Source organism: Heterodontus francisci, chromosome 37 (genome assembly GCF_036365525.1).
Source record: "Heterodontus francisci isolate sHetFra1 chromosome 37, sHetFra1.hap1, whole genome shotgun sequence".
NCBI classification, from domain to species: Eukaryota; Metazoa; Chordata; class Chondrichthyes; order Heterodontiformes; family Heterodontidae; genus Heterodontus; species Heterodontus francisci.
Genome location: NC_090407.1, coordinates 33689087 through 33710078, shown reverse-complemented (window position 1 = coordinate 33710078; position 20992 = coordinate 33689087). Strand labels below are relative to the sequence as shown.

Below are 20992 nucleotides of genomic sequence, written 5' to 3'. Positions count from 1 at the left end.
TCAGGATGGGTGTAATTGACACCTCTTAGCCTGGAATGTATCCTTTCATTTTTAACAATGAGGCAATGTTCGAATACACAAGCCAGATGGTCTGACCATTGGCAGCCATCTTTTTCAGCATTGTTTACTTTTCTTAGAAGGTCAAGTCAATTTTAAACAGTCCACCTTGAATAAAGTTCATGTCTTAAAAGTAGGAACATGATATGTTTTTACTGGGCATGACAATATAAATAAAATGAGGCCTCCCTATTATATCCAATTTAGCCATATTTTGAGGTGGCTGACTAATCTGTATAAAAACCAGATACTTAATAAGCTTTGCACATAGTGCCTAGGCTCCCAATCCGCTTTACACTCACTAACCACATCAAGACAAACTAGACATATCGGGTGTGTTACTGGTGTCAGGCCTCCACATCAGCCACTTGCCAGCATATTCTTAATCCCCTTGTGTAGAATTTTCCCTCATGAATTTAAACTCCATCATTATTGTGAATTTTGAGGCATATTTAATGAGGTCTGCACATAGTCAGGAGCAGGTCTGCACATAAAATCTACTTCAGGCTGATTTTGGGCAGCATGTCTTAAGAATAAGTCAAGGTAAGAAGAGATGACTGAGAAATAACCATAAACCTACAGTATTTCTTCCTCTATAACATATAGAACAGTTCCACCAAAGCTGCAAATACACCATTCTACTCCTCCCTCCATCTTCACTGCATTAAAGTCAAGCTTCATTACACTGTCTCCAACTCTAATTAATTCTTTATCAAGATCTCTGAACTGCAGAACTCCTTATCTCCCTCAGTCTCCATGTCTTCTTAAAACAAAAGGATTTTAAAACTCATGCTTGGCATCTCTTGGACATCTTCAACTGAAGATTCAACCAAATTCAGCTTGCACCAAGACCTTTATATTATTGTCACTGATTCCAATTCCTTCCCTAACTCAAGCTCAAGCTGTAACAAATGGTTTACAATCTCACTGTCCTGCTCAACACAGAGTCAAGGCTCAAAATTCATTTCCTTCCATCTCAACAACATTATCCAACTGTGCCCCTATCTCAATCACTGCTACTAAAATCCCAATCCATGCTTTTGTCATCTCCAGACATGGTTTTGATAATACCCTTCTCAACCATTCATAAACTCCAACTTGTCCAAAATTTCACAGCCCACACATTGCCTGACGCTGAGTTCCATTTGCTTATCACTCCAAATGTCACAGACCTACCTTGGCTCCTCATCCCCCATTGTCCAAAATCCTTATCCTCATCTACAAATCTACTCATAGCCTCACCCCACCCTACCTCTATGTCCTCCTCCATGTGAATACCAGCTGTGAATGCCAGCGCTAACACCCTTGTCTCTGAATAGGTTGTGGGTTCAAGTCCAAAGGTTTAAGCACAAAAATCTATATTGACACTCCAGTGCATGACTGAGGGAGTGCTGTACTGTTGGAGGTGCTGTTTTTCCGAAGAGTTGTTAAACCGAAGTTGTTCTCTTAGGTGAATGTAACTGATCCCATAACACTATTTCAAGGAAGAGCAGGGGAGTTATTGCCAGTGCAAAAGTAAAATACTTCTCGTAGTAGATGGTAGAAGTCTGAAATAAAAATAAATGCTGGAAATACTCGGCAGGTCAGGCAGCATCTGTGAAGAGAGAAGTGGGGGAGCTTTCAGTTGTCTGCACCTCACTCTGGAATTTATTCCCCAACGGTTTCCCTTTCTCTCTCCCTACCTTTAAAATTCTTCTTAAAAACCTACCTATTTGACTGGGACTTATGTAACTTCTCCTAACTCCTCTAATTTATACTCCATGTCCATTTTCACTCATCTCTGAAGTGGATTTTAAACATGTTTTATAAAGGCAAGGCTTTTTTTTTGTTAATATTGTGCATCCGCTTTTATCCTCTCTTCTCTCCTATTCTTTTTAATCTTGGTGGGGTGCTGCGGCCTTTCACCTGCTTATCTCAGTAATTGGAAGAAAAGATTTAGAAGAACGCACTTCCCTTTTATTTCTCTTGTAACTCAGGATGATTCCATATTATCGCCCTCCCTGTGAATCATTATTCTACCATGCTGACATCACAATGGCCCCTCACAGTTAGTGTGAATTCAGCTCTGTTTTTAACTATCAGCAGCATTGTTTTCATTCTAAAGAGCCCACAGTATATGTATCATAAAAAATTATAGATGTGGCAAAGTGAATGATTAGACTGTAATTTAATCGAGAGATTCAAGTGATGGCTGTGAACCTTTTGGCCTGGCTTTGATGACTTATGATGTCATCCGAATGCCTCAATTAGATTATAACCTTGTTGTTCCCTCTCAACCATCCATTATTCTGTATATTTTAAATTTTTAAATCTGAGTGGATGATAATTATGTTACACCAGGCAGATATATGGAACAGATAAACTGCTAGATCCAGGTTTGTGTCTACAGAATTCAAACGCAATCCAGTTATTGCTGTCTGCTTCCCTGTGGTCTGTGGAGTTTTATAAATATGATTTCTTTGTTTGCTGGTCGTATATTTAGAATGTCCAATTGGACTGAGGGTTCCCTGTTGTTCTGCTGTGCTCAGTGCAGTGTAGTGTGGCTCTGTTGTTATTATATTTGGCTTCCCGGCTGTGCTTATAACTTTTAGCTAAGCCGCTCACCCAACCATTTCGTAACAAAAATAAAAATTTCACAGTTCATGGGCCCTTTAAGGCCCTGAATTGACACCTCCCAGGGATTTTCTCCTTCCCTTTTCCAGCTTTCCTCTCCCAAATGTCAATAAAACAGATGAAAGGTCACCGACCTGAAGCGTTAACTCTTTTTTTTCCCAGCATTTTCTGTTTTTATATAATGAAACAGATTATCTGTTTATTGCCTCATTGTGGTTTGTGGGAGCTTGCTGTGAGCAAATTGGCTGCTGCATCTCCTGCATTACAACAGTGACTATACTTCAAAAGTACTTTGTTGGCTGTAAAGTGCTTTGGAATGTTCTGAGGTTGTCAAAGGCACCATATAACTGCAAGTCTTTCTTTCTCCTTCTTTGCTTTTCTCTTTCTTAGGGTCAGAGTTCCTTGGTACTTCATCCAAGTGGACATTCTGCACATGTGCACCTAGGTATTGGGTATCAGCATTAGTGACTGTACCAAGTTAACTGAGACAACAGCAAGGCTAGGGGAAAGTCAGCCAGAGATGCCCCTTCTAATCTTGAATGTCCTCTACCGGCAAGTGTCTTGTACGTGTTGAGTGAGGATGGGATCAGGTTTAGCTGTGAGGCCACATACAGCAGAATAGCATTTCAGCACTGTGCAGGCTCACACATGAAGAACTGCCACTTGCGTGAAGTGTGCACAGAATCTGTGGAATTGTACTCCACTTGGAGGCAGCACCATGAAACTGAAGAAAGTTGATGGAATTATTTTAAGAAACAGTCAAATTACAAAGAGAAATTGGGAATTAAATTTAAAAAAAGCAAAGTAATGAAAGTATGAATAGAATGGTTCATTCACTGGAGTCTGTAAGTGTTTCCTTCATACCTGAGGGAACGTTAACATGGTGTTTATGTTCCTGGACTAGTAATCCAGGGGCCTGAGCCAATGATCTGGAGATGTGAATTCAAATCCCACCACAGCAGCCGGGAGAATTTAAATTCAGCTGATAAATAAATCTGCAATAGAAAGCTGGTATTAGTAATGGTGAACATGGTGGATTGTAGTAAAAACCCCTCTGGTTCACTAATGTCCTTTAGGGAAGGAAATCTACTGTCCTCACCTGGTCTGGCCTACATGTGATTCCAGACCCACAACAATGTGGATGACTCTTAATTGCCCTCTGAAATGGCTTATCAAGATGGGCAGTTAGGGATGGACAATAAATGCTGGACTTTCCAGCACTTCCATGTCCCATGAATGAATTAAACTTCCAATCAACTGCTCTCAAGCTATATTTACACTGGTGCTTGTTTAATTCAGATGCTAAGATCTGTGTCCCATCCCTGGTATTTGATTATTAAATCCAGATCTTTTATCTCAGGAGCAGAAACATAGACAGGAAAAGTGACTGAATATAGCAATATGTGGCAAATGAATAAAATGGCTCCCACAAACTGAATGCGCTATGAGGCCCCAGCTCACACATGTACACCTGTAATATTACACTGGTTATTAACATTACATTCAATGTACAGTACAGAATCAGGCCATTCAGCCCAACTTCTCTATGTGACACACAAGCCTCCTCACTCCTCTCTTCACCTAATCCTATCAGCATATCCTTCTAGTCCTTTCTGCCTCATGTGTTTATCTAGCTTCCCCTTAAACATATCTATGCTATAAAACCAATCATAGTCAATGGTTTTGTGTGCGTCGCTGGCTTTTTATTGTATATTTTGGAAGCTGGGACAAGTACAATATTTTCCCCACCAGTTTATTTTCAGTATGCCTAAAATTAATGTTCCCATGTTGTTGCACATGACTCAGGTTGCTCAAGTTACAGATCTTTATCTTCTCATTCAGGACTTATCAATCAGTGAGCTAATAGTGGTTAAAAGACAGCCCTTTCCAAACCCCTAGGTCCACAACATTTAAAAACGACAAGTAAGCAAATGGCAAATACGAGCGGATATCAGTTCTAGGGACCTCAGCTTTGACAGCTGGGTTGCTAAGGCTGAGGGCCCAGCATGTGGCCCTAGGATTGCAGGTTGAACATCCCTGAGCAAGCTCAATAGCAACAACAACTTGCCTAGAATGTAGCAAAATGTGCCAAGGTGCTTCATAGAAGCAGTATCAAGCAAAATTTAATACCAAGCCACAAAAGGAGATAGGTCTTGGTCAAAGAGGTAGGTTTTAAGGAGTATCTTTAAAAAGCACGCCAAGAAACCGGAGGCCAGAGAGAGAGAGAGAGAGCAGCAGGAGCAGAGTAAGGGGGGAAAAAATTGAAAAGTGACAAGAGAGTGACATCACAGTCGACCAAGAGAGCAGGGAAACAGACAGCGGCTGGGGTGAGTATACCGGTAAATTTTTAATTTAATTTCATCTAAAGCATATAAAATAAGACTTGATTGATTCATTCGTATATAAACTAAAAACTAAAGCGAATTTGATAATTTATCATAAAGAGTGAGAGAGAGAAAGAGAATAGCAGGAAGTGTATTCACTCAAATTCGGACAACTTAATGCATAAGCTACATTAAGCATTATTAGCATTTATCAGTATTTGTGAGGTTTACTAATAGTAGTAAGGTTTATTAAAATTGGCAAAGCGTTATTAGCATTTGTAAGGTCTATTACCAATAGGAAGGTCTACATATCTGTGTAATCAAGAAAAGTATAACTTTAGTTGAAGGTAGTACTCGCATTCAATAAGCACAGTAAATTCTAGGAATTATTCTAAGTTAATTAAGAAAGTAATTAAAGTAAATTAACTAATAGCATAAATAACAATGGCAGGACAGGTGTTATGTTGTTGCTGTGGTATGTGGGAGCTCCTGGATGCCAAGGACGCTCTCAACCTGTGTGGATGAAAGCGAGGTCTGCAAGGTGGATGAGCAGACTGGCTACAGGAAGCCATTCAAGTGGGGGGAGTGAAAAGGAATGTAGTGGTAGTAGGGGATAGTATAGTGAGGGGGATCGACACTGTTCTGTGCAGCCGAGAGCGTGCGTCGAGAAGGCTGTGTTGCCTGCCAGGGTTTGGGATATCTGCTCAGGGCTGGACAGGAACTTGGAGTGGGAGGGGGAGGATCCACTTGTCGTGGTCCATGTGATACCAATGATATAGGTAAGACTAGGAAAGAGGTTCTGCTTAGACAGTATGAGGAGTTAGGCAACAAATTGAAGAACAGAACTTCAAGGGTAATAATCTCTGGATTATTACCTGAGCCACGTGCCAATTGGCAGGGGGCACATAAGATTAGTGAAATGAATATGTGGCTCAAAGACTGGGATGGGAGAAGTGGGTTTCGGTTCTTGGGGCACTGACACCAGTATTGGGAAAGTGGGGGCTGTACCTTTGGGAACGTCTGCACCTGAACCATGCTGGGACCAATCTTCTAACAAACTGTATAACTAGTGAAGTAGAGAGGGCTTTAAACTAAACAAGGGGGGCAAGGGATCAAGCCAGGGTAGATGTAGCAAATCAAGGGGTAGAGTCAAGGCAGGAGAGCAGAATAGTAATATGGGAAATGTAGGTCAGAGAATGACAGGAAGGGACAGAGAGAAAAAATCTAAGCCCACACCAACAGTCAAGACTAGATGTTACAAAGATAACAAAAAGACAAAACTAAAAGCTCTGTATCTGAATGCATGTAGCATTCATAAAGTAGACAAACTGATAGTGCACATTGAAGTAAATAAATATGATCTGATAACCATTACGAAGACATGGCTGCAGGATGACAAGGATTGGATCCTGAATATTGAGGGGTATACAACATTCAAGAAGAATAGGAAGCTGGGTAAAGGTGGAGGGGTAGCACTGTTAATCAAGGATGGCATTGATGCAATAGTTAGCGATGACCTTGGTTCAGGAGATCAGGATGTAGAATCGATTTGGGTGGAGATGAGGAATAGTAGGGGAAAGAAGTCTAGTGGGAGTGGTCTTCAGGCTCCCTAACAGTAACCACAATGTAGGACGAATTATCCAAGAAGAAATATTGGGTGCTTGTGATAAAGGGACTGCAATAATCATGAGTGATTTTAATCTACATATAAACTGGAAAAATCAGATTGGCAATAGTAACCTGGATGAGGAGTTCATAGAATGCTTTCGAGATAGTTTCTTTCAGCAGCACATTCTAGAACCAACCAGAGAGCAGGTTATATTACACTTGGTAGACTGGATTAATTAATGATCTCAGAGTAAAGGCACCTCTAGGTAGCAGTGACCACAATATGATTGAATTTTACATTCAGTTTGAAAGAGAGAGGAGTGAGTCTAAGACTAGTATTTTAAACTTAAATAAGGGCAACTATGTGGCATGAAAGCTGAGCGAGCTGAAGTGAACTGGGTTACTAGGCTAGGAGATAGATCAATAGAGAAGCAGTGGCAGACATTTAAGGCAATATTTCAGAAAGCTCAGAATAAGTATATCCCTACTATAAAGAAAGATTCTAAGGGGAGGACCCACCATCCGTGGTTAACTAAAGACATTAAGGAAAGTATCAAACTTAAGGAAAAAGCATATAATTGTGCAAAGATGAATGGGAGATCAGATGATTGGTCAGACTGTTAAGAACGTCAGAGAATGACTAAAAGGTTAATCAGGAGAAAGAAATAAGAGTATGAGAGGAAGCTAGCTCGAAATGTAAAAACTGATAGCAAGAGTTTCTACAGATGTTTAAAAAGGAAAAGAGTAAGTAAAGTGAGTGTTGGTCCTCTAGAGAATGAGAATGGGGAGTCAATAGTAGATAATAAGGAAATAGCGGATGAAATGAACAAATATATTGCTTCTGTCTTCACTATAGAGGATACTAAAACATTCCAGTACTAGCTATAAATCAGGAGGTCGAAGGAAGAGAGGAACTTGGTGAAATTGCAATCACCAGGGAAGCAGTACTGACCAAGCTAATGGAGCTGCGGGCTGACAAGTCCTTAGGTCCTGATGGGCTTCATCCTAGGATCTTAAAAGAGGTGGCTAATTAATTTTTCAAAATTTGCTAGATTCTGGAAAAGTTCCATCAGACTGGAAATTAGCAAATACAACCCCCCTAATCAAGAAGGGGGGAAGGCAGAAAACAGGTAACTATAGGCCAGTTAGCTTGACGTCTGTCATGGGGAAGGTGTTAGAATCGATCATTAAGGAGGCTATAGCTAGGCACTTAGAAAAACTCAAGGTAATCGGGAATAGTCAGCATAGTTTTGTGAAAGGGAACTCATGTTTAACCAACTTATTGGAGTTCTTTGAAGGAGTAACATGCATTGTGGATAAAGGGGAGTCCATTGACGTGCTGAACTTGGATTTCCAGAAGGCACTTGACAAGGTGCCACATAAAAGGTTATTGTGCAAAGTAGCAGCTCATGGTGTAGGGGGTAACATATTAGCATGGATAGAAGATTGGCTGGCTGGCAGAAAACAGAGAGTATGCATAAATGGGTTCTTTTCTGATTGGCAGGATGTGACAAGTGCAGACCCCAGGGGTCTGTGCTGGGGCCTCAACTTTTTACCATTTATATCAATGACTTCAATCAGGGGAGCAATGGCATGGTAGCTAAATTTGCAGATGACACAAAGATAGGTAGAAAAGTATGTTGTGAAGAGGACATAAGGAAGTTGCAGACCGATATAGATAGGTTGAGTGAATGAGCAAAAATCTGGCAGATGAAGTATAATGTGGGAAAATGTGAAGTTATTCACTTTGGCAGGAAGAATAAAAAAAGTAGAGTATTTCTTAAACAGGGAATGACTGCAGAATTCCAAGATGCAGAGGAGTCTAGGTGTTCTAGTGCATAAGTCACAAAAGGTTAATATGCAGGTACAGCAAGTAACAAAAAAGGCTAATGGAATGCTATCCTTTATTTCGAGAGGAATTGAAAATAAAAGTAAGGATGTTATGCTTCAGTTATACAGGGCATTGGTGAGACCACATCTCGAATTCTCTGTGTAGTTTTGGTCTCCTTATTTAAGGAAAGAAGTGAATATGTTGGAGGCGGTTCAGAGGAGGTTTACTAGATTGCTACCTGGAATAAGCGGGTTGTCCTATGAGGAAAGGTTGGACAGACTGGGCTTGTTTTCACTGGAGTTTAGAAGAGTGAGGGGAGACTTGATTGAAGTTTATAAGGTCCTGAACAGTCTTGACAGGGTGAATTTGGAGGGGATGTTTCCTCTTGAGGGTGAGTCCAGAACTAGGGGGCATGTTTGAAAATTAGGGGTTGCCCTTTTAGGACAGAGACGAGGAGAAGTTTTTTCTCTCAGAGGGTTGTGCGACTTTGGAATTCTCTGCCTCAGAAGGTGGTGAAGGCGGGGGTCATTGAATATTTTTAAGGTGGAGGTAGATAGATTCGTGTTAGGTAAGGGAATTTAAGGTTATCGGGGGTAGATGGGAGTGTGGAATTCGAGACAGAAACAGATCAGCCATGATCTTATTAAATGGCAGAGCAGATTCGACGGGCTGAATGGCCTACTTCTGCTCCTAATTCATATGGTGTATGGTCTTATAGGAGGAGAGAGCAGTGGAGCGGCAAAGAGATTTAGGGAGGGATTTCCAGAGCTTAGGGCCGAGGCAGCTGAAGGCACGGCAACCAATGATGCAGCGATTAAAATCGGGGGCATGCAAAGCCAAAATTGGGGGAGTGCAGCAACTCGGAGGGTTGTAGGGCTGGGAGAGGTTACAGCGATAGCTAGGTCTCAAGTCTGGAACCTTCTTGGTCTGTATTGTTTAAGACAACATTAGGTACTGTGTTTCACCAACTGATCAAGCTAAGGGGTCCATGAGTGTAGATTTCACTGGTAAAGTACAGAAATAGCCAGGAATACACATTACACACACTATTCAATGCTTCCTAAAGATGCAATGAAGCATCATGGTGCCCAGTGTACCCTTGTGTTCATGTCATCTCCTCAGAGCGGCAAAGAAACCTAGAACAATTCAGGGGAAAGAAATATCTGGGAAATTCCTCTCCAACCCCTGCAGTGATCAAAATGAGTTCCAAGAAATCATTGTGACCATGAGATACATAGCCAGAGTTCCTCCCAACTTTTGTGTTATTAGCTACAGCAAAGAACTCCTACAGCTTTTTGAACTGTTGCAGCCAATCCATTTAAGCCACTGACTTGTACAAAGTGTTGACAACATCCTACGTAAAGAGAACCTTCTGACAGCTAAACTCATCCCTCGCTTGCTTAGTATATAAAAATGCCCCCTAATTTCCCCTAACATAATTAGTTTAGTCTGTCCACATAGACACATGTAGTCTATTAACCATTTTAACCACTTCAATTTTACCACTGCAAAGCCTGTGCTTTTCTAGAGTAAAAAGACCCAGTTATCTCAGCCTATTAGCTCAGCCTAAGGGCTAGTAAAATATTCATTCTCGTGGCCCATCTTTGAACCAATTCCAGGGCTTCCATATCACTCACCATATGAAAGGCCCAAAACTGAACAGAGTATTCCAGATGAGGATTATCTAAAGTCTTGTAGAAGGGCACACTCATTCTTTGAGTTTTATACTGAATAGTCCTTGGAATTACATTTTAACATTCTACTTTTCTTTGCAATTGCCTCACGTCACTTGCTGTCCACCTTTTGCCTGCATTAAATAGATTTATACTCACAGCAAAAATTACAGAATAGCCCACTCAAGTCACAGTCCAATTCATGCATCCCCTGCTTGCTAAAACATGCAAGTAGGTGATGGACATTTTAAACCTTTGTAACTCCATTAAATCTAACAGACTATCCTAGGATCAGTGCACATCACAGCACCAAGACATCAAGATGTACATTAAAGCTGCATTATCTACTCACTGGTATGAGTTTGACCCTGTCCCTTACATCAGACCAGTACACTCGCACTAGGAGGTTGAGATGTCTGAGATGCTATGTAGATAAGATGCTAATGAGCTAGTTTTGAGGTTGCTTCCTCATAGCCAGTGAATAATAAGCAATTTGTTAGCTTGTACAGTAAACGATAAATACTTTGTGTTGGGGAGTCACTGGCAATGTTCCCTTTAAAATTTCTTGTGTGGGGCCAGTTTTTTCAACGCACAGTACCTTTATATCTTTTGCAGTTGCACACGTGTGGCATTTGACACAGAACATGGCCTGCGTGGTACTTTCTGGGTTGCTGCACGGCCATGCATACACATGGTTCAAAGGGAACATTGGTCATTGGTCCTGGGGGCTTCGTGGGCAGTCTGGTAGACCTTCTTTTCCTGGCTGTGAACAATGAGAGATAAAAGAAACAGAGACAGACAGTCAAACAGGAGGGTTTTGAAACAGAATGATGCATGACAGTCAGGCAGCAAAAGGCTGAGAGACAGCTAGAGTGTGGGAGAGAATAGTCAGAAATTACCTTGTTTAAATCAAGAAAGATGGCCTCCTTTAGAGGGAACCTGGGTGCTTTAATATTGTATTATTATGTGAAGATACTTTGTATTGCTTGAGTTAACTGAGCCTGCTTATTACTGCCATTCTGTATATTCACCTAGCTATGCAATAAATCAATTTGTGTCAAGTCTCATCTTACCAAGTGTTACGGCTAGGTGGTAAGGGGTGTGGGTGGTTCCCACTGTTCATCTCCCAACTGACTGCAAGTGTTTTTGTTACTAGGGTTTTAATCCCTTTGTGTTTTATTTGTTAAATAAGCTGACAGTGACAGGTTTTCTTGTAGGTTTAAAACAGAAGATTAACTATTTATTGAGCAATATTCATTCCCAAAATAGTTGCAACCGCACCCACACACGCATTCACTCACGCGCGCGCACACACAAGAAAAGATAGACAGAAAGGAAAAGGGGTAAGTGGTTTGAAGTGAGGTAGGTTTTTGATGTTCAGGGTAAACCTGTTGAATCTTCTTGGAGGTCAATTGTCTTTGAAAGTTGTAGGCCTGGGTTGTTTGTAGATTTCTCTGGCAGTTGAGACTTCAATCTAGAGATGGTGATCACTTTCAGTTCTCTGCTGTAACATGTTAATGTGTGATTTCACAGCAGGGGCTCCTTCTTTGGCTTTTGCTGGATAAGCTTTCATGATAGAGTCATAGAGTTATACAGCACAGAAACAGAGTTCTGGTTGCCACACTATAGGAAGGATGTGATTGCACTGGAGAAGGTGCAGAGGAGATTCACCAGGATGTTGCCTGGGCTGGAGCATTTCAGCTATGAAGAGAGACTGGATAGGCTAGGGTTGTTTTCCTTAGAGCAGAGAAGGCTGAGGGGGGAACTGAGTGAGGTATACAAAATTATGAGGGGCATAGATAGGGTAGATAAGAAGAAACTTTTTCCCTTAGCAGAGGTGTCAATAACCAGGGGACATAGATTTAAGGTAAGGGGCAGGAGGTTTAGAAGGGAGTTGAGGAAAAAAACTTTTCACCCATAGGATGGTTGGAATCTGGAACACATTGCCTTAAGGGGTGGTCGAGGCAGGAATCCTCACAACATTTAAGAAGTATTTAGATATGCACTTGAAACACCACAGTATTCAAGGCTGCAGGCCAAGTGTTGGAAAATAGGATTAGAATAGATAGGTGCTTGATGACCAGCAAGGACACGATGTGTTTGTTCTGATCCTCTCTCTCTCTCTCTCTATCTCTCCAGAGAGCTACTTTTTAAGGTCAAAATGGTGCCTCTGTTGGGAGATGCAGAGCCCCCTCCCTGTGGTGACCAACAATGGCCCAGTCTGTGGCTACTTCACACCTTTTTTGTTTCATAAGAACCCTTTCCATTCAAAAATGTCTCTTGATTGGTTCAGGGTGGGTGTAATTGACACCTCTTAGCTTGTATCCTTTTGTTCTTAACAGACAGTAAGACAGTTTGAATATACACGGCCAGGATTTCTGACCTTCAACAGCCATTTTGCAACACATTGCCACTATCTTAAAGAAAAAGTCAATTTTTATAACTCTTCACTTTGGGTTCTGTATTTTCCAATCATTGCACTTTGTGTGAGTGTGATACAGGTGTTTTCTTGGCCTAACATCAGAGGGAAGGGCATGCGTGAAAGACGGGAATATCCAGTTCAGGTCATGGATTGATGTTGGGGTGTGTGTGCTATTGTTACACTCTCGGACAACTCGTACATACAAGTTGATACAGGGCTGTTTGTGTCAGTTTCCATAAAAGAAAGAACACTCATGGGAATGACTGATGCCACCAAACCCCAAAATAACTTGCATTTATGTAGCACCTTTCACATCCTCAGGACATCCCAAAGTGCTTCACAGCCAATGAAGTACCTTTGTTTTGAAGTACTCTCACTGTTGTAACAGAAGAACACACCTACAGCCAACAAGGCCCTACAAGCAATAATGCAATAAATGACTCTGCATTTGGGGTATTGGTAGAGGGATGAATGTTGGCTGGGACAGCTCCTCTGCTCTTCATCAACTAATGCCATGGGATCTTTTACATCCACCTGTGAAGGTAGATGGGGTCTTGTTTGAAAGTCTCAGCTGGAAGGTGGCACCTCTGATAAAGTGCCTTATTTCTTTGAGATGCTGACTGATCTGCAGTTCATTTTCTGTTTATACTTTGATTTTCCAGCATTATAATTTTACCTTCCTCTTTCAAGTATCCTCTGGACTTTAATTTGTACTTGTTTCAAAATATTAACTTATTCCCTTGAGTATTTTATTAAATTGCAGAATGACTGAATTGTAGTGGCAGGGAAGGCTGATATCATTTTGAAAATCCGTCTTGTAGAACAAAGACTCTTTAAGCCCAAATTGAGCACATCCAGCAGAGAAACAATGACATTTTAAAAAGTTCTGCATTACACCTTTACAGTGGCTCAGAAATATAATGGGCAAAAGTTACTTGTTATTCTATGGTCACTGCCATCTTAGATTTGGCCTCATGGTCACTGCGGCACAGTGGCGCAGTGGTTAGCACCGCAGCCTCACAGCTCCAGCGACTGGGTTCAATTCTGGGTACTGCCTGTGTGGAGTTTGCAAGTTCTCCCTGTGTCTGCATGGGTTTCCTCCGGGTGCTCCGGTTTCCTCCCACATGCCAAAGACTTGCAGGTTGATAGGTAAATTGGCCATTATAAATTGCCCCTAGTATAGGTAGGTGGTAGGGAAATATAGGGACAGGTGTGGATGTGGTAGAGATATGGAATTAGTGTAGGATTAGTATAGATGGGTGGTTGATGGTCGGCACAGACTCGGTGGGCCGAAGGGCCTGTTTCAGTGCTGTATCTCTAAACTAAAACTAAACGAAACTAAACAAAACAACACAGCCTCTTTAAAATGTCACCCTAAATGAAACTCTGGTGGAAGAATGATAGCTGTGAGAGTGGGTTATTCTTTTAAACGTTTATGTGAGTCATATTTTATGGATGAGTTTGAAATAATCAGTCAAGTGTTCATAACGAGTACTCTTTAATGAGGATTAAACTCAATTGCCATGTCCCTGTTACTGATAGTGTAAGAATGTGTCACAGAGAACTGGAGACACTCAGCTCTCACTGGGGGAAGCAGAATACTTCTCTCTTCCTCACAAACTCTTTTCTCTCTCACTGTCAGTTTCACTTGCTCCCTTCCTCATGTCCCATTCTTCCTTTTCTTCATTTCTTAAACACTGCCTTGCTATCTTGGGAGAACCATATTTCTCACTCTTACATTTTTGCTGGCTTGTTGTTTCGGTGTCTCTATTTCACTGCCATTGTCTCTTTCCCTTGTTACTGTATCATTCTTTATATCTCTTTATCTCCCTATCATTCTTGCTTTCTTTCTTCACGAATCTCTCTCATTATCTCTCATTTACCTCCTTCACTATCGGGTTCTCCCTCTGTCTCTTTCTCTTATTGCCCTCTCCCTTTCTCTGCCTCTCTTCCCTTATTAACCACCCTCTCTCCTTTAATCCAGTCTCTCTCACCATCCCGCGTTCACTGTCTCTCATTGCCTCTCTTTCTGGCTTTCACTTTTCCTCTCTTTCTCCCTCAAGATCCTCACTCCCCAGATCATCAAATCGCCCTTTGGAAAGCTCAGTCAGTAAATGATCGAATCAATTGGTTTCTCTCGGATCCACTTTATTACTCTACGACATTACTGGGGGAAAAAAATACATACAGGTTGCAGCGAAATTACACAGTCATGCTTTTTTTTAATTTTTCTTGCGCATGAAAGAAAACGTTACCCCACAGAGGAATAAAATAAAAGGCAGTTTATGTACAGTGCTAAATCAGTTCCTTTCTCGACGGCTTTAATTTTCGGCGACGTGGTGACTTCTGGCGTCAGCAGGAGGTGAAGGTTTTCCAGAAGAAGTTTTTGCAGGGAGCTTTGCGCTCTCTTTGCGGTAACTGACTGAAACGGGACCGCTCTTCCACTTTCATCTCATCCACATCCTCTGCATCGGGGAAAGTGCTCTCAAGGCCGATTTGATTGCTGCTGGAGTCGAGCAATCCAGATAACAGCTTCAAAATGATTTCTTTCCTTTCTTTGTTCAACTCCTGATGGACAAAACACAAAACATACATTTGTCGCTATGTTACCTTCCTTGTTACCTGTGGGAAATTGCGCTCGGAAGGATTAAGCACATTAAAAAAATGCGGGGTTTGAGAGATTTTGTTTTCACATCAAAGCAAGGGATGTCCTGGGTTAAAGGAGTATCCGCTTTTTTAAACATTTTTTTCCAATCTGAGCCTTTGCAGACTTCCCTTCTCTCAAGTAAGGAAAGAAAGAATTTGTATTTCTGTAGCTCTTTTGTGGCCCCTAGTCAGAGCACTTTGCAAGCAATTAAGTATTTTTGAAGTGTATAGACTGTTTTAATATGGGAAACGTGGCAACCAATTTGCGCACAGCAAGAGCCCACATACGGCGGTTGGAGAAGGGGAGGGGTGGAGGTTTATAGGGGGAGGTGGCTTTTTTACGTCTATCAGGGCCTCCGTTTAACATCTGATCCAAATGACAGCACCTTCAACAAGGCAGCACTGCATCGAAACGTTGACCTGGATTATGTGCTCAATTCTCTGGAGTGGGACTTGAACCCACAGCCTTCTGACTCAGAGGCGAGAGTGCTAAGTAACATTAAAAATGATCATATTGTTTTTCTGATCCTATTACCACTCCCTCCCCTCACTCATTTTCTCCCCTCCTTTATTAAAGGTGATGGCTCTTGCTGCTGAATAGTTCCATCAGCACTGGTCATCTTCTAACACCTCAGGTGATTGTTCATGTTTGAGGCCAGAGCGTGAGGGTCAGCAAGTGATTCTATCATCAAGGCCTGATCCTGCACTTGCCTGAAATCTGCTCATGCCCGCCTCCCTGCAGGTATCACAGGATAACGACCAGGATTTAACCCCTCCTCGGTCCAATCTGCTTATACCAATTGCAGCAGCCCAGCCATTACTCCAGCTAGGATTAGTAAATCCATCACAGCCTGAGGATCGAACCTGGAACCTTCAGAGTAGTTGATTTCCCACTGGGAAAGAACAGGGGGATGGGACTAATTGGCTGTCTCTTTCAAAGAGCTAGCACAGACATGATGGGTGAATAGCCTGCTTCTCTGCTGTAAGATTCGATAATAACTCTGGAAAAAGTTTTTTTTCTAAATGACAACCTATATTTAAAGTTTTCACAGAGCAGGATTTTGTTGCTAATTTAATGACTGCATTTTGGGGGAGATGCAAGTTAACTAATGGTACCAGGACTAGGGGACACAGGTGGAAGATTTGGGGCAAGAGATACAGGGGGAATATGAGGAAGAACTTTTTTTATGCAGCGGGTGGTAATGACCTGGAACTTGCTGCCCACAAGGGTGGTGGAAGCAGAGAGGATCAAGGACTTCAAAGGGAAATTGGAATGACACTTGAAAGAAATAAACTTGCAAGGCTACGAGGATTGAGCGGGAAGGTGGAACTGACTGGATAACTCCGTGCAGAGCTAGCATGGACTGGATGGGCTGAATGGCCTCCTTCTGTGCCAGATAAACTGTATGACCACCACAGGCACCCAGGATGATATTCTGTGGTAGGGGGGAGCAGTATAAAGGCTTCTAACACGTACAGCAGGGAGAGCTCTGTAAAGCTGCACCAAGGATAGAACGGATGAGCTACCACCACCCTTCAGTGTTGAAGAGATTTTACTGTTTTTCTGCATTCACAAGATAACTGTTACCTGTTCTCTTTGGTTACATAGTTGATTGGAACATGTAGGTTAGCTACATAGCAGCTCAGTTGGATATAACAATCCCAGTACATTCTTTAAGCAACTGTACCAATATATTGAGCATTATGTCCTCTCCAAAATGACAGGAGGCCCCCCAGTGGGGGGTGGGGGGGGGGGGGGGGGGGGGAGAAGGCCCTATAACTCACCAATGGGTCATCAGAATGCAACTCTGGTTGGTCCTCAGCCAGGCAGACCAGGAAGGTTCCAGATACAATTCCTGGTTTTAGTTGATTTCAAATAAAGCAGGCATATTGCAATTGACCTCAGCGCCTGCATGAACATCCTACATTCAACTAGAAAATGAATGATTGTGGGCATCAGGAGAAAATAAGATGAAGTTCAGCTGGTAATCACCACCCCCTGTCTCACCCCATGATCAGATATTCATCGTTCAGGATCACACCCGGTGAGGTATTAGGAGGGCCCCATATCCTGGCACGGGATTATCACCTTCAAAAGTGGAGGGGAGAAAAGGGAGAGAAAACGTGGAGGAAACAAAACTGCAACTTAAGAAAGTCACACTTTTAAGCTGTAAAATTCTGCATTTGTAACAGAGCAGGGAACGAGTGAGATTTCATCTGAAAGGATGATCAAGTCGTATCTATAAAGCATTCAATTGTCAGTCCAGTGGATTATAGAGTCAGTAGCCCCATTTATCCATTATGCACATTAATGTTAAATCCTGTGTCTTATTTAGTAGCAGGTTGGAATAATTGGGGAAAATAATTACCCCTATGAGTACTGAAACAGCTCTTAAGCTTCCAAAGTTCACGCCTCATTGCTTTCCCCAACTCGATAAAAATAATTTCATTCACTTATTTATTCATTTATTTGTTTTCCAGCACACAACATTCCCCATTAACAAAGCATCTGATCTTCGGCTACTTACAAAAATTCTGGCCAAATTTCGCTCCCTCGATTTCCTGATTACCACCACTACCCCCACCCCTCCCTTGCTGTCTCCCCCAATGATTTGGATAAGATGCGGAATTTATTGCTGTCGGAATTATGGAGATAGGGATCGAGTTGCTCTCATCCCTGCTGACCAGTTAGTCCGTCGCTGATATACTGAACCCGCAAAAGTGATATTCTAGAAACTGCTGCTTATGCATCCCTATATCCTAGTTCCTTTATTAACATCATCTTACCTTGTAATAATGGTTAGCCTAATAAGCCTGTTATAAAGGGACCGTACATATAGATGTTGTCAGCTTTCCAATCTTTAATAATTTCGGCAAAAACGAAATGCCCAGCCAATGCTCTGCCGAGTTTAGTATACAGAACTACCTACAGTTCAGCACTAACTACCACATAATGAGCAATCGCACTCGGAGAGACTGCAGGATGACCAATGTGGAGAATGGAAAACTTCACTCTGGTGCAGGTGGCCTGTTCTAATCGGGAAGGGTGGACACGATGGCGTATTGTTGGCGGAGCGCAATAGGAGCTTCACTCTGTATCTGACTGGTCGGGCTGATCTGCGAGATGAGAACGCCATTCATTGCTGCTCATCGTTTTTGGTGAATACAAAACTTCACCTAAATCAAGTCTGATTGATGAACCTTTGAATTGATGCAAAGTTTCTATATGTCAGTCAAACCTGGGGGAAGAGGGTCCGGAGCTCAAGTCCTGGCAGGGTTCACTGAGCCGTTCGTTCTTTATTCAGAGATGCATTCAATCAGTGCTCACTTTGGATGTGAGGATAAAACGGCTGCATGGGTTGAGCACTGTTGAGTTGCGCTGTTGCAGCATCTCCTGGCTGTTCGTAATATAAATGGAAATCAGCACCTGATAAGCATTTTATATTTAACATAGACTGATCTCAACGGCTAGACTCCTTAACCTTGCCTCCAAATCTGTCCTTATCCATGCATTCGTTACAGAGTTGCTACACCTGCCAAGGACCCTCTCCCTTCAACTCAACAACAGTGAGGGTCCTGCATTTACTTTCCTCGTTCATTTATAATTAAACAGAAGCTCATTTAACAATGAGACAGGTTTAATAGGACCGGAGCACCTGTTGGAATTAAGATAACAGCAAAGGAAAAATTAACAAAGAAAACATACAGTAAAATCTTGAGTCTCTATTTAAAAGTTCACACTTGCAGTCATACTGTCAATGATTTAACAGCTCTGCTCAACCAAAGGAGAATCAGATATGAGTACATGAAGTGTTGGTACAATTATAACACTGACAGTAATTTGTAGTTTGGGGATTCATTTTCAGCCACACGGCACTGAGAACTGAACAATAAGGGGATGTTACTGATACTTGTGGCATCATTGAGCAGAGCTGGTGAATAAGCTGCTGTGACACTAACATTGAGTGAAGTGACCTATTAGACTAATAACAAGGGGCAGCCTTCATGGAAATTGTGCACCAGGGAGGTGAGAACACACAGTTTGTAATGTTATTGCTTGTCACAGCCAAGTGTCTCTACTTATTAATTCTCCACATGTCTTTCTGTTTTTGTAGTAAATGTCACTCACTCTCCTAGTTACTGTGAAGCTTCACTTCTTTTCAAAGGGTACTGCCTCCTCCACATTCAGTACGAGAGATTGAAAGGGTTCTTTACTTGTACTTGAATCTTTTCATTTTGTTTCTCTCTTTCTGTTTTCTACTTTCTGTCCTCCATTTGTCCAGACCTCTCTCACTCTCACTAGGTCTTTTTTGCCACTTTTACACTGATGCATGTTTAAATCAGATTTTGGGACACTAGCCATGTGAGTACAGTGTCGACACTACCCTTATCCCAGAGATAGGCTCATCCAGCCAGGTTTTCAAGGGTCTAAAATTTTGCCACAGTGATAACTATTGCAAAAAAAAACAAGAAACCACTCTTGGATATCAATCTCCCAAAATCCAGCCAAAACAAGCTCCAGTGTAAAAATATTTTTTCTCACACTCTGTTTCTTTTCCTCTCTCACTGTCTCCCTCTGTCATTCTCACTTTCCATTGTATACGCTTTGTCTCACTTTTGCTTTCTCTCTCACCCTCTGTCAGTTATTTTCTCTCTACTATTTCCACCTCTCTGCCTCTTCTGTGCCACTCTCATTTTCTATTTCTTTCTCAAATTCTGTCTTTTTCTGTTCATTTATCTGTTCTTTTTTCCTCACACATATTTTGCCTCTCACCATATCTTCCTCACTCTCTTTCTGCCTCCTTCTGTTTACCTGTTATTTTCTCTCACGCTCAGTTTGGTCTCACTCTCTCTGTCACTATTTTAGTTCCTCTCAATCCAACTCACTCTCATCCCACCTGCCTGACTCTCGTTCTCTTTTTCTCGCAGATTTCCTCTTCTTTGGGCTGCAAGTCCCTCTGCACATAAAGTGAAAGAAAAATGTTTTCACTAAACTGTGATAAAATCGAATGCTACTCACATTTTCTTTCTATCTCCATCTGTCCTCTGCCACTCATGTATTTCCTTTGTTTCTTTGTGTCTCTGCCTTTCTATAGTTGTCACCCCCGATTCATTTACCTCTCCCACACTGTCTGCCTCTCACTCCTTCTGTCCTCACTTTCTCCATCGTTCTTTCTCTCCCTCTCTATTCATCAATCTTTTTTTTGGTCTTTTTCTTTTGGTCAGATATTCTTCACACATTTTGTCTTTAAGTCTGACTCACCTGATTTGCCCGAAGACTCAGCCTGTCTTCCAGAGGTGCCGTGGCCCTCACACTGGACACAATGAGCAGTATGGACACTAGGCTTGCCATCCCCTGTAGCTGCATGCTGACGCTCTCAGTCGCTTGGAATTGGATTGAAGTGATGCCTGGTCGAGATCTTCTCAATGCGCCTCGACCTTAGAGTCTCTGTGTGGCTTTGACAATCTCCGACCCTTTTTATAACCCAGCACAGCCCCAGTCACTGACGCACAGACCAAAGCTTCATTAAACATCAGGACTCCATCAAAGCCAAACAATTACACTCTGTCCAAGATTAACCATTAGCTGACCAGGCTCACTTTAGAACCACGTCATTCAATAGAATAGTCCTATTGTGTTGAATTTCTGCAATTCTCTGCCTGCAGATGAGAAGCACTGAGGAGAAAATTTTAAATTCTGAATTAAATTAAATGTTGAATTTCTGTCTGCAGACTTAAGGCAGGAGCCTTCACTTCAGAAACAAGTTTAAAATATTCGGGCAACATTTAACATTGAACATTTCTTAGTCAGAATCTT

General features: G+C 41.8%; 1 protein-coding gene across 1 annotated transcript; it reads right to left on the bottom strand.

Moving 5' to 3' along the window:
* Nucleotides 1-14642: 14642 nt before the first annotated feature.
* sst7 (somatostatin family member 7) lies at nt 14643-20615 on the bottom strand. Its single transcript, XM_068016808.1, has 2 exons — nt 20438-20615; nt 14643-15096 (listed from the first exon to the last, which is right to left on the bottom strand). The coding sequence occupies exons 1-2, from the start codon at nt 20540-20542 to the stop codon at nt 14881-14883; spliced, it is 321 nt and encodes a 106-aa protein (XP_067872909.1). The 5' UTR covers nt 20543-20615; the 3' UTR covers nt 14643-14880.
* Between the last annotated feature and the right edge of the window lie 377 nt (nt 20616-20992).